Source organism: Eupeodes corollae, chromosome 3 (assembly GCF_945859685.1).
Source record: "Eupeodes corollae chromosome 3, idEupCoro1.1, whole genome shotgun sequence".
In the NCBI taxonomy this organism is placed as follows: Eukaryota; Metazoa; Arthropoda; class Insecta; order Diptera; family Syrphidae; genus Eupeodes; species Eupeodes corollae.
Window position 1 is genome coordinate 31,054,687 of NC_079149.1, and position 14,302 is coordinate 31,068,988.

General features: G+C 29.6%; 2 protein-coding genes across 4 annotated transcripts in view; one reads left to right on the forward strand and one right to left on the reverse strand.

Annotated features, from left to right (window-relative positions):
* LOC129949273 (uncharacterized) overlaps positions 1-4,660 on the forward strand; it is a 174,515-nt gene extending 169,855 nt beyond the window's left edge. For all 3 annotated transcript variants that reach the window (XM_056060627.1, XM_056060628.1, XM_056060626.1), the window contains one exon: positions 60-4,660. In XM_056060627.1, coding sequence (XP_055916602.1) covers positions 60-435 — 376 coding nt within the window. In that variant the 3' untranslated portion in view covers positions 436-4,660. The remainder of the gene's footprint in view (positions 1-59) is intronic.
* A 4,180-nt stretch (positions 4,661-8,840) lies between these two features.
* On the reverse strand, positions 8,841-9,693 carry LOC129951640 (uncharacterized). The gene is made up of 2 exons (XM_056063887.1): positions 9,487-9,693; positions 8,841-9,427 (listed from the first exon to the last, which is right to left on the reverse strand). The coding sequence occupies exons 1-2, from the start codon at positions 9,676-9,678 to the stop codon at positions 9,083-9,085; spliced, it is 537 nt and encodes a 178-aa protein (XP_055919862.1). The 5' UTR covers positions 9,679-9,693; the 3' UTR covers positions 8,841-9,082.
* Positions 9,694-14,302: the final 4,609 nt, after the last annotated feature.

The following is a 14,302-nucleotide window of genomic DNA, read 5'->3' on the forward strand; positions in this document are numbered from 1 at the left end:
GTGTTGTCATTAGTGCCCTCTCATGTTGAATGATTAAACCAATTTGTTTTTTTCCTTAGAATAAATCACGATCTGTGCCAACTATCGCAAGACTGGGCGGAGACTTTAGCACGTGAAGACCGTTTTGCATACCGTCCCCATTGTACGCACGGCGAAAATATCTACTGCCTCTGGTCGTCAGATCGCAATGCTAAAGCCAGTCCCAAGGATGTCTGTCGTTCATGGTACGAAGAGCACAAGGACCACAATTACATGGTCGAGCCTAAAGGGGTATTCCGTGCTGGTCACTTCACCCAAATGGTCTGGAAGTCAACAACTGAATTAGGTGTTGGTGTTGCGAAGACTCGCAAAGGCAAAGTTGTGGTTGTTTGTAATTACAGTCCTCGAGGGAATATTGTTGGAGATTTCCTGGCAAATGTCTTACGACCTCATTAATGTAGAGAGGTCAACTGGTCAAAAGGACTGTTGGATTAATGAAATGAGTTTATATATATTTTTATTTTTGTGTTATTTTTAATTATTTTGTTTTATGTTTTTTCTAGTACGTAGGTTAAGTGAACTGGCGTGCCTGGGTAAAAATATTAATTGAATTTTAAACGGGTATGCATCAAATTGAAGGCTGAAAGTTTATGTTTTTGTTTTATTTTTTCCTGCTCAATTAAGGAAGAGCGTATTTTTGTGTCTATAAATAATGGCCGATAGAAAAACACATTTGTTTTGGGGGTAAATCGAAAGAAAATGAAAAGAATTTGTAAATTTTTCTAATTATGTATTTTTTCTAAAGAAAAATGTCTTTTATTCAAAAATTTTCAATTTGTTATTTAAAGAAAAAACAATTAAGAAGTGATCTTTTGTTTAGGATGGTTTTTATTATTTTATTTTAATTTTTTGAACTTTCTTTATAAAAAAATAAAATCATCTTTTAACCTACCGTCCATCAAATATGATGCCTTATCTACACATAATGTAGATAGCTTTTTATGAATAAAATTTTAAGTTTTAAAATGAATCGTCTTTTATGTTATTATTTGTTCAGTTTTATTTGAAAAAGTGCAATGAAAAGCTTGAACTTTTTTTCTCTTCAAGTCCTTAAAGATTTGAACAAAATTATTGTTTATTAAAACGTATACATAATGGGTTCTCAGGACTATGACTTGCTTTGAAAATTGTGTTTGCTAAGTTGTATTCATAAGATCCATCATTGTATTAGAAAAAAAAACTTTCTTTCGAAGCACGAAGTTGTGAGCAAATGCTTCATTTCATTCATATGACTCATTGTACTAAAAAAATCTTCTTCAAAATATGATACAAAATATAGTTATGGCTGGTTTTGCATTTAACTCAAATGAGTCTTTTTATTATAAACAAAGAACATGCTACGAAACGGAAGTTTTAAGCACATGATTCACTTATATTTATTTATATGAACCATTCTGTTAGAAAAATAACTTTCTATATAAAACTGAGTATTGAGATTATCCGCTAATTTAATCATATGAGCTATTTATATTAGAAAAAAAAGCCTCCTTAAAAAAAGAAGTTCGAGCAAATACTTCAATATTATTCATATGAAATATAAACACTTGGATCTCACTAAAATAAGAGATTACACTCAAATTACATCAAATAAAAGTTTTTCGAAGGGTTTTGATAGCTCTAGTTTGAAACCGACCTTAAAATTAATCTATCACATCAGGTTTTTCAGATACAACCTTTTATATTTTGAAAAAAATATATTTGGTTTTTAAGGCCATTTGAATTCATGATGAAGTTTTTTTCACTTAATTTCGTGATTGTTTTTCAAATCTTATTTCAATATTGCCTTAAAAAATGTGCAGTATCTTACTTCTTTTTCAAAAAATTGTAATAAGTTGCAAGTCTTCATCTACGATACATTAATTTAAAAATAACTCTCAAGCATTTTTGGTAAACGATTTATTTTTTTTATTTTATTTATTTATTTCGATATGGCTATACACATTAAGATATAATATCTTATAAACCAGTGATAACCTATTAAGTTTAACAATGAAAGCAGTGAAATAAAAAAAGAAGAAAAAAGAAAGATAAAGTTGTAGGCAAAAATTATACAATATTTATAATAAAATTTAATGATTGTTTAGATATAAAAGGATTGTTAATGGAAAAAAGCGAAACGTATAAAAGCAATGTTTGATCTTATTACGAATTCGTCTTGAGGTTATATTAATAATTATTTAAAGCACATTAAAAAAACAAATATAAAAATAATTTTGGAACGAATATTTCCAAGTCCGAGCTCATGTAGTTAAATATCGGAGTTTTCAATTTGAATCAATTAACTCTAAAACGAATTATTCAAACACATAAGGAAATTTTATTCAAAAAAGTCTAAGTTAGATACTGAAATATTTAAACCGTCTCTAGAACACAAAGATTTGGACTTTGAAAAATCATCAAACTTTTTGTTGTGTTTCAACTTCGTCTTTAAAAAAAATGTTTTTGGTTAACTTTAGCGTTTTTAAAAAAACTTGATTTGATAGAAAAATTCGAAAGCGAAAATCGAATTCAGGGCAACTCAATTCTTTAAAAAGGTATTCTTATGTCAACCAGTGTTATTGAACTTAAGACCTGGTCGTTTCTGAAAAATAAAAGGACTATGTAAAAAAAGGTATATAAATTAAGACCCATATTCCAGGAGGCAGAAGTTTTGTCTATGATTGTCCCAAAAATAAAATAGATCTATTAAAAAAGTTTGAATGACGTGAGTTTACGACACTGATTCTTGTTGTTTCAGCCATTTCGCAATGTTGTAAAATTTAATAGGGTTTTGTTGGTTACTGAGCCAATATATTTATTTATTTACAGTTTGATTTTTTAATCAAGTGACATTTTTCAAAAACAACTGCATTATTGGCCCAGCCATAAGGGCCTTGTCTCAAGTAATTGGAAGAAATTAAAAGATTCGGGTCTTAAAATATTAATTATACAAAGCAAAAGAAGAGTTCGAAAAATGCATTGCACTTCAATTTTATTTTTAATTTGATTTCTTAATTAATTAAGATTTAAAAATAACAAATTAAGGCATCATTTTATAAAAATATGGCGATTTCAACAATTTTGTTCAATCACTTTGTTTACATATTTGGCTTATTAAATTATTATGAGCGAGAAGACTTAAAATCGGCAAAGCAGAAAAAAAGGATGAGAGAAAAAGAGAAAAAGAAGAAATAACAAAATTATATATTGTAGACAGAAAAATACATAAGTAATAATTGAAGATGAATACCTAAGTATACCAACCAAACTCAATTTAACTTATATAAAAATAATAATAATAATGTTTTTTGCCTAAAACATTTATAACTATATATTCAACGTGTACAATCGACTTCTGAACTTTTATTAACACTACAAAAATATTTTAAATTATAGATTTATTATTGCAATTCAAAACAAAAAATAATAACATCTTTAATATTTTATGTATTTAAATATATATTTCAAGAAACAAAAGTATTAAAAATGTAAAGAAGAACAAAGAAACAAAATAAATATATAATGTAAAATGCAATTCTATACCTCCATTTAAAAGCTTGATAAAAAAAACAACAACAATATTTATTTACATATTTTTAATATTAAATAAACAAAACAAACAATTTTTACTTAACAGCAAGTTTAATGCATTATGCGCACAAAACAAAATAAACAATAAAACTAAAACGAACCTCATATTGGTTACAGAGAAATTATGAAAACTGTTATGAAAAATAATATTTCTATTTAAATAAAAACAAACAATTTAACCAATAATGCAATGTTTTTCTCGATTTATAAACAAAACAAATAACTTTAAACAAAAACAAAAACAAAATAAATAAAAATGAAAATGAAAACGAAAACAATTTTAACCCAAGCGCCTTTGTATTTGTTAACATACATTATGGGAAAAAACAAAATAAACTAATTAATAAATTAATTGAAAAACAGCAATAAAATGTTTAACAAAAAAAAACAAAAGAGAGCAACTAAAAGACGAATATTAAACTAGAAACTTTTATAAAAACGAAAAATAATGTTGATAAAAAACAAATTATTAAAAAACTCTTAAAAAACTTTTTCAAGTGGACGCACTGTTAATAACTATAATACACAGTTAAACAAAAATAAAATATATTATTAACAAACAATGAAGAAAACATAACTTATTTCCCTTGACATTTTTTTCTGTAAATTATATTACTTATTTCTGTCTAATTTTCTTGACAAAATATTTATTTTTATGTGTGTCAATTATTACAATAATAAATAATAATTATAACAAAAAACAATTGATGGTTTCATAAATAATTTTGAAATCACCATGTTGCCATTATCACTTATTAATGATAATTCCAAGAAAATACACTTTTATTAGTCTATCTTTTTTAAAATATTTATTCAGAAGTGAAAAATATATGTTTTTCTTTTTGGATATGCTTTGTATAAAAATAAAAAAGTCAAAATTTGTTATTAGAAAATCGTACTCGTCATAGGATTGGCAATTGGATTTCTAAACGTAATTACTTTTTTTTCCCAGGTAATTACCACATTAAGTGCAATCATTATTAATTAATAATGCAAATATTGTATTCTAAACAAAAAACTAATAAAAAGGAAATATTTCTTATTTAAGACAGTTAACGAGTTTTATTGAAGTAATTTTATTAAATGTAGATGAGATATCGATGCTCCAAGCTTTGAAAGCTAGAGTGGTGATACTTACACTTTCTTGAATTCGCTTATTACGAGTTTAAGAGGACGCACAACGACACGTGGAAAAGGCAAATTTCGATAATATGATGTGAATATCCCCTTTTAATTGATGGAAGCAGTTCTGTACGTGAGCAATTTCACAATTTTAACCCTTAGGTGACCAAGTTCATGGCATGGCTTCGATACATATGTTTTATACAGTTTAGTTTCACAAGCAATCACTTTATGTTTTTTGAAGAAAGTAATATTTGTATCGGTTTGGCTTATTTTATGAAAATGTCGTCAAAGTTGTAAATATAAATCATCAGAATTACCCTATTTTATATACGTAACTATTTGTTTATTAAATATTTTCTCAAAGCCCTTACATTTTGAAAAATAAGGTTCTTAGCAGAATTTAGAAAGAGTATGAGTGTATTCATAAACGCAGAAAATCTGCGCTAGTACAATCCCATTGAAACCTTTATCAAATGCGAGATATCAAATAATAATAATAATAATAATAATAATAGAGTAGTTTTCTTTAAAAAAAAAAAAAAAACAAAAAACATACTCAAATCACTTAACTTTGTACTGTTTTTAAGAATACTGTTTTCAAAATAATTTTAGTTCAACTGTATACTGTAAGCTACAGAACGCAAAAAACCCAGTTTTACTCGAATTTTAAAAAGCGGGATTCCCTTTAAATACAATAATTTAGTTTAATGTCTTGTAAAAAACGTGATTGTTGTGATTGCACAGGATTTCAAATATCGTTATTCTAAATGATGGGTATTTAAAATGTGTGGGATTTTTAAAGACGGGATTTTAAAAAATCGGTATTCTAAGAAGACGGGATTTTAAAAATATTTTTCTGGATTCTTTAAATACGTAATTTTAAAAAGCAGAATTTCGATTCGTTGCACAAAATTGTTTTGGAGATGAAATCATTTTTTATTCATAAAATTTTCGAGGAGGCAAATTTTTTTTCAGGTTTTTTTATTTTTAAAAAACCTTTAATTTGTTTTAATATACTGGTTTGGTATCACCTTACAATACATAATATTAAGTTTAATTCAAGTCTCTTGCGTCATTGATTCGTGAGATATTTGGGGTTAATCCAAATGTTCACCTTTTTTTAAACTGCTATGGTAAAAAAAACAACCCACGCAATTTTCTTAAGAGCACTTTCTGCATCTTTCTGCATTATTATCTGTATAACAAAATTTATTTGAAGTCTTTATGTTATGTTTATGAAAATTCGACAATATATTATATATGTATTTCGGTGGCACTAAAGTCCAGTGTGAATAAGGACCTCACTTAGCGAGATGTCTCCAATTGCGCAGTCTTACCTTACTTATCTTGGCCTTACTCTATTGTGCTATCTTGGGGGGTGGGTTCGACGACTTTCCTGGGCGGAACGTTTGTTTCCATGTGTTGGACTCGTCTCCTTTCCAGCAAGACCTGGATGATAAGCCTCTTGTATAGCGACACTTTGGTTACTTAAGGGAAGGCTTTACTACTCATTTACTTCCGGAGCCTATAGAAACAGCGGTTAGCAAGTGTAATTCTTCGTTTGATATCAACGATGGTGTTGTTCATTCCTCCAGCCTATAAATGAGCATTTCTCTTTAATCAATTGCGTTTTTAAGGAATCATAGTTTTATACGTTAGCCCATTCCAAATATGCAAAACCGTTTTTAAAAACGTTTTAAGCGGTTGTCAAACTTAGAAATTGAAATTGTTAGAGTTAACCAAATTTCATCATGCTTACATTAAGTCATTCAAATAATTTTACAAATAACTTTGCAAAATACGAGTATTTGATTAATAAGGCATTATGGTAACAAAACCATAAGTGATGTCCTCATTTAGAACACTTAAGATTAGTTATAGAAACATTTTTTTAGCACAATGAGTGTAGAAAGTAATGAATTTTAATAAATCCATTAAAACAAAATTATTTAGATTATAAAGGCTGATTTTTTAAAAGCTATAGGAAAGTTTTCCAAAAACAAAAACACAAACAATTCAGAAAAATGCATGAAATCTTTATTTGAATCGATAGTAGGTACGGTCCATATAATTTAATGTTTGAAAATGTTGACTCAAATGGTTCATCCACTTAGTCCAATTTTGGCATACTCTTTCCAACATTTTGGGTAGTATCTCACTAATAAATGCTTCAATGTTGTGTTCCAATGCGTCAATTGAATTCAAGCGGGCTTTTCTGTATTTCTGAGCTTCAACATAGCCCCACAAAAAACAGTCTAAAGGCGTTAATTCGCACGATCTAGGCGGCCAACTGACCGGTCCCGAACGTGAAATAAAATGTTCTCCGAACTCGGCTCTCAATAAGTCCATTGTTGCGCGTGGTGTGTGGTATGCGGCACCGTCTTGTTGAAACCACATGTCATGCAAGTCAAGCTCTTACATTTTGGGCAAAAAAAAGTTGGATATCATCTCACGGTAGCACTCACCATTCACAGTTACGTTACGATTCACATCATTTTTGAAGAAGAACGGTCCAATGATGCCAACAGCCCATACACCGCACCAAACTGTGACTTTTTTTGCATTAGCAGCTTTTGTAATGCTTTTAGCTGATATTCACTCTAAAATCGACAATTCTGCTTATTTACATACCCATTGAGCCAAAAATGAGCTTCGTCGCTGAACACAATTTTTCGGTAAAAACTGACCATAAAATGGAAGAAGCGCGCGATGAACTTCCTTAACAGAGCACGCATTTCGATAATTAAATTCAATAATTTGCAAACGTTTATCAAGCTAATACTTTAATACTGCAGATATAGACTTTTTCCATTTATTTGTTACTGAACTAATAATTTCCTTGGCAATCTTATAGAGGGAAAGCTTTAAATCAGCAAGGGCCTTGCTATCTAAGTTAATAGCTTTACTTTAGTTTTGTTTTCAATAAAGATCGCAAAATGCCTTTATTCTCCTCGATCAGGGTTTGTACGTTTTTAAATATATTTCTTTTGATAATATCGCATTTAAAAAATAACTCCACGTTTTCTATTGGATCATTTATGATTTTCTTAGCGGAAATTATAAAGATTAACCATTACCATTTTTTTTCCCAACAAAAAAAAACCTTACATTAGAAATAACAACCAACTTTAATTTGTTTACCAATATTTTGAAATAAACAAGTTTAGAATACATCAGTATGACCATTATATAGTATCTTACTGAATTTTGATCACACACAATTTTTAATTACAATATCGGTGAATTGACAGCAACAGTTCTGTTTTCTGGTTGAAATACTCTCTGGACACCTGTCCAGTATCCATCACTGTTTTAAAAAAATCTGATATAAGTCTACCCCTAAGGAAGTATAGCTTTTGAAGTAAATAAAATTAAGTATAGGATATAGATATGCATTATTTTAAAAGCATCTAAACAATTTATGGAAAAGGTCTGAGAGGCCTCAAGGAAATATTCCCCACTAACAAAACCCTGAAACTAATTTTTTAAGGGCTGTATACAAATTTAATTTCATAGAGATGTGTTGAAATAGGTCGAGGTTATCTGTCTAGAGTATTTCGTTATCCTGGGTGTGCAACTTCAAACCTTAGATAACATTTAAGACTGTCGGAATATGCACACATATTTTTTCTTAAAATTCAGCGTTAAAGAGATTTGATGTTAGAATATGTAGCTGGCTATAAACATTTAAAACTTAGCTTAAACATTAAACTTCCCATCGGAATCCATTGTAGAGAATTTTAAAAATTTCTCGACGTTTCAAGGTATGTAGAATGTTATTTCAATTCATACCGTTTTCAAATAATACCACTTAACAGTTTTAATATCTCGACAAAGCATAAACTTTATTTTTTGTATTGCATACTTCTTGAAGTTCTAAAAATTTGGCTAACAAAAAATATCATTTTTAAGCGTACCAAAATAGGAAGTTACCAGTATGGGTAGAAATTCAGCTCTTTTTGTATTTAATACACACAATTAGTCGCATACTTATCTTAAATGACTCATGGTATGGTGTTTCACTCAAAGAATTTAAATCAAATCCAATTTATCGAAACCGATTGAATCTTGGCCCACTAACCGTCAAATCAATCAAACTCAAAAAATTATAATTTTTGAATTATTTTTATTGGGAATCAGAATAATAGTAGAATATGTAAATATTTTAGAACACACTAAAAAATGGTATTTAAAAATAGATTAGGTACACATCAGGTTCAAACTTATAATAGGTACTATACTTTCAACAACAATAACTGTTTTGATCTATCTCATACATCAGTCTATCCTCTCATAGATTTCGCCTCCTTTTTTTTTCGTCTTATCTTTTGGAAGCCTTATTCCACTCTTAACCCCAAAGATTTGGTACAAACAACTTCTTGCGCTTGGTCCTTGTTGACTTATACCGAACAAGTGGAGTGAACTTCAATGCCCTATCGATATTGGTATCCTCTCTGCGTAGAGGAACTGGTGCTCTGTTGTAGGGTTGATATGATGAATAGTAGCCACGGTGGTAGTCATCGCCAGGTCCACCATAGTAAGTTCTTCTAAGTCGGCTATTTCTGTAATCATCAACCTGATGTGAGTCATCGAATCCGCCGCCATAATTTCTATCAAACCGATCAATTGTATAGCTCTGGGGATAACCCAATGCCCTAGTTAAGATGCATACCAGTGCAAAGAGTACAATTAACTGTAAAAGATCGAAAGTTGTTAAACAATTCAATAACCTTCAAGAAAAATAATTCTTACCGTTATTTTCATTTCGATCCAATCCTTAAATAACACTCTGAATATAAACTTGAAACTCTCGAAGGTATCTAAAAATAATCGTCTAGATATATTTGACTTTTCCGAATACTGCCAATCCAATTGTGATAACATTTCTTTCAGAACCTTTTCCTTATATAGTCGACGACGTTCTATTGATTTACAAAAATCCATTAACGCTTTTGACGCTCACATGTTGTTTTTCTTATAACTCAGACTCAGAAGCTAAACGTTATTGTACATATCGCTCTGTACTGGAGAGAAATTGAATCACATCGCAGTGGCAGTGAGTCGCAGGCAAATACTCTAATTGGTTGTATGAACAATGTTAAGTGAAATAGGAAGTTTAATGCGTAAAAGTTGGATGAACGATAAATCGGCGATGTGAAATGGTGCAAATTATAATAGGACATATATTTATATTTGCTTACTGAAATTGTAGTAAATACTTTTACTGGTATTATATATCATTATATTTACTTTTTCTTAATTTTGCATCTTAAAGAATGATACTTAAAAATGTTCTTTATTTCGTTTTTCATTTTAATGAGTTTTACCTCGAAGTTAAATTAATCGACTTTCAATTCCTTAAGGAGTTAGGCATTACCCGTGGCGTGATGGTTAATGCGTATGACTGTCATGCTAGAGGTCATAGGTTTAATTCCTGTCTGTGCCACCTGAAGTTCATTTCACTGGTACTGCCTCTTGAGAGAAATTGACAAATCCTCCAAAAGTAATTCTTGTTATTAAAAGTGCTTAAAACTGTAAGTCCCCTCCATCCCTGTCATTACTCCCACACAGGAATGGTTGATAGGTGTAAGTCACTAGGAACTAGTTCTCAATGGACTGTTGCACCATCTATTTTTTATAAATCTCAAAAACGATATGCCAGAATGTTATGGCGGGGAAAAACCTGAAAGTACTCGATCTTCAAATTGTTGTATGACAGGTTTTGCACAATTATTTTATATGATTTTCTACTATTCAAAACTTTAAAAACTTTTATCACAATACTGCCTTCTTTAAGTTTGACGGACTCATAACTCGAAAAATTTTCAAACGATTGACTTTAAATTTGGAATAATGTCTTTAAAAGAACATTTTCCATTGGAGTTCTTAGGATTTTCTCTGCCGCTCATCTGAATAGGTTCGCTGTATTTTGTACATTTCTTCAAGAATCTCTGAATATGTAAGGCCACGAAATGTCTGCCTGGTTTTCGCTTCATTTGGGATAAACTATTGTTTATTAAACCTTACTGGTATTCTCACTGATCTGCTAAACGATATTCCTTAAAGGCTCCTCTGAATAGGGTTAAAAGCAATCAAATAACTTTTAATTGATGTTCGTGGGTTATATATGTAAACTAAAATTTAAATTTTTTAGGTAAATCGAATTGTTTGAAAGCGTTAAAGATGAAAAAAAAAATGGGTCGCCAAAAATCCTTAAACGAGGAACATAAAGAAAAAGTAAATGCGTTATATGAATTAGGGTTGAATTTTAAAGAAGCCTAAATTTAGTTGGTAATTATTTGCGGAACATCGATAACTACGGGATAGATGTGAAAGATGGAACTTATAGGCCAGATCAATGACCGATAGACGGTCAATCAACAGAGCTGCTTCAAATTCGCATGATACTGCGTCAAAAATTAGTATAGTGTAGTTTGGCCTAGGTCAAACGAATTATCAAGAGTGCAAAACATTTAAGAAAAAAAAACCAATTCGTGGAAATTAAAATGGAAGCGAGTCATCACTTTTGAATAAAATAAATTCAACAAAGAAGGTCTAGGGGGCTACAACAATTACTTTCAGGACCTTCACAAAAAAAACATTATTTAAGCCGTCTGCATAGCTGTGAAGGTAGTGCCATTGTATGGGGAGCAATTTTCTTGACGAAACATTTGAGTTTTAGAGTTTTTCAATAAGGGCGGGAAGATGTTGTGGAGTTTCCCGTGTAGCTTGTCCTGATGAAATGACATGTCGTCCATATGGTTAATTTTGGGCCAAAAGAAATTAGTTTTCATCGTTATATGAAGCGCTCGCTGTTGACGGTTACCCACCTCACTAACGTCGTTTTCAAAAATGTATGGATAAATTACGCCTCCGGCCCGAAATCCACACCAAACGGTAACTTTTTGAGGACTCATATATGGCAATTTTGCTTGTTAACACAGCCTTTCATCCGAAAATGCTCCTCGTCACTAATGATACCGACAAAAATTAGGGTCCTCTTCCAAACGATTCGAAGCCCATCAGTAGCGTTGTCTATGGTTATCAACTTTAAGCTCCTGGGTTAGTTGGATATTGTAGGGGTCTAGACCCAAGTCCCGAATCAAAATTCGCCAAGTTGAAGTCTGCGAACTGCCTCGGGTTCTGTTGAAGCTGTAGAAGCTTTTACTTATGTATATGACATCCGCAATCACCTGATGAGAAGTTTGGGGACTTCTTTCCTTAAACGAGTTAATAAAGATAGTGTGTGCAAAGATTTCTCTGCAAAACACTGTAAGACTTAATTCCAAATCAAATTTTTGAAACAATTTCAAAGAAAGGTAGCAATACACATTATTAATATAGATTATTATACCTCTGCCTATTTGATAAAAAATATATTTTTTTTAATTTGTTGGGATTAGTTTTTTTTGTAATGAATTAAATTAAGCTGGTCAGTGAGAATAATGGAAAGCTTTAAGGGACAATTCTGAATTTCTTCCATACATAACCCATACATAACCTAAATGGATCATCACCATAGAGTCTTACAGTAATATACAAAAAAGTGAACCTAATCAGATGAGCGGCATTGTATGTTATGTGACGAAAGTAAATTTTACATTTTTCACTTTAGAAGTGCGCCATTTGGACAAAAATTAATATATCACAAAAATCTTACGTACTTTTTCAGCAGTTGATTTGTACAATGTAAACAAAATTATTGATTCATTATAAACAGAACCTGGTAATTCGACAGTGGAACCTTAAAGACAAAACGTCATAAAAACGCTGAAAAAGTGAAATTTTGAAATTAATTATATGCTTAATAAAACCACAATTTATTAATTTCGATACATTTTCTAGTTTCTTCTAAAAAAAACCTATTTTTTCGGCCTCGAGAGTGTCATAACCCCTTTAAGAATTGAAAATTAAATTATATTGGTAATTTTCAATTTTCTCAAGAACTAGAAGACAGACAATTATTTAGTTTTCAGTTTGTGATCAAAAAAATAAGAGTAATACATTCTTAAAAAAAAAACAATAGCAGATAATTTTAAAGTTTTAAAAAATTGCACTTTAAAATTTTTTTTAACTTTTTTTTGCACAAATTTTAAGTTTAAAGCAATTTTTTTCAAAAACTATGCATAGTTTTGACATGATTTAAAAACAAGGTAATAGACTTTGTCTTTAAGAAAATGTATAAATCTTAGTTGTTAGTATTAATAATATTATTTAATAATTATTTTCGATTTAACGTACATATTTTTTTAAATTACCCCTGCCGCCTTAAGGGGTGAGATAGACCCCTCCCTCTCCCATAGTAAAAAAAATTCTTGGTTTTAACTGTTTTATACAAATCAGTCATTAAACTTTGTCGCCTGAGTTATCGTACTCTCCCCGAAGTTTTGAAATTAATCGCTTCAATAGAAATTATTTTAAGCAATATGCTTAATAAAACCACAATTCTTTAATTTGTATACATTTTCTATTTTTTTTTTTTTTTAAATTATTTTTTCGGCCTTTAGAGTGTCCCGAACCTCTTTAAAAATTACTTAAATTACTATTGTCCGTATTTGATAATGCGTTCAATTCTTCAAGTACTTTAAAATCGTTATGTATTTTAATTCGTTTTGTGATATTGAAGAATTTGAGTATTTTGTTTTTAGTTTTTATTAATGGTGTAGTTTTTACTTGTAAAGTGCCAAAATATTACAGCTTTAAAAGGGACAGCTATCCAAATAACGAACTATTCATAATAAAACTTCTTATTAAACCCTATCAAAAATAATGAATTTTAATTCTCTTAGCCAAATTCAATCACTTACACTTTATAGCTTGGGAATTTAATTAGAAAATTAATGAAAATAAATAAAATCAAATGTTGTGAAATTGTTTTTTTTTTTCTGTAATGTAACTTTGAGTATAGATTTTCTAAAAAATACAAGCTATTCTATACTAACAATATGCCAGCTTTCATTTAAAGTTTATAAACATCAAGCTAACATTTGCTTTTAAGACTTTTAAAGTTTAATGTCAAACTTCGAAATTGGAATTCTTATTTAAAATAATCGGTTTATCAATTTGGTCTTCATTTTTAATCGAATACAACAACAAAAATTCTTGGTTGGTCACATTTATTTAATTTACCAAATATCTAACTTTATTTTATGTATGCATTAATTTAGTTCTCAAGTATAAAACAATTATCTATCCAATAATAAAAATCGTGTGTCATCATAATTTGTTTAACAAATAATACACACAAAATATCACTCATACACCACAGAAACCCTCAAAGCTTTGTTTCCGTGTCATGTAGTTTGTTTTTATTTCCAAAAATAACAATAAGTTCATTATCTATTTATTCAAAACATTGAACTTGTAATAAGTATGATTATATTTCGTACATTTTGTTTTTTGACCTTTTCTTATGTTTTAATGCATACGAGTATCGAGTCCTTGCAGTAGATTAAACAAGGAAATATGAATTTTAAAAATAATGTACCATAACAAGTTAATGCGTTAATTTTTGTAATGTTTTAAGAAAACTATATTATTATTTTTAAGTTAAACTAATACAAAAAAC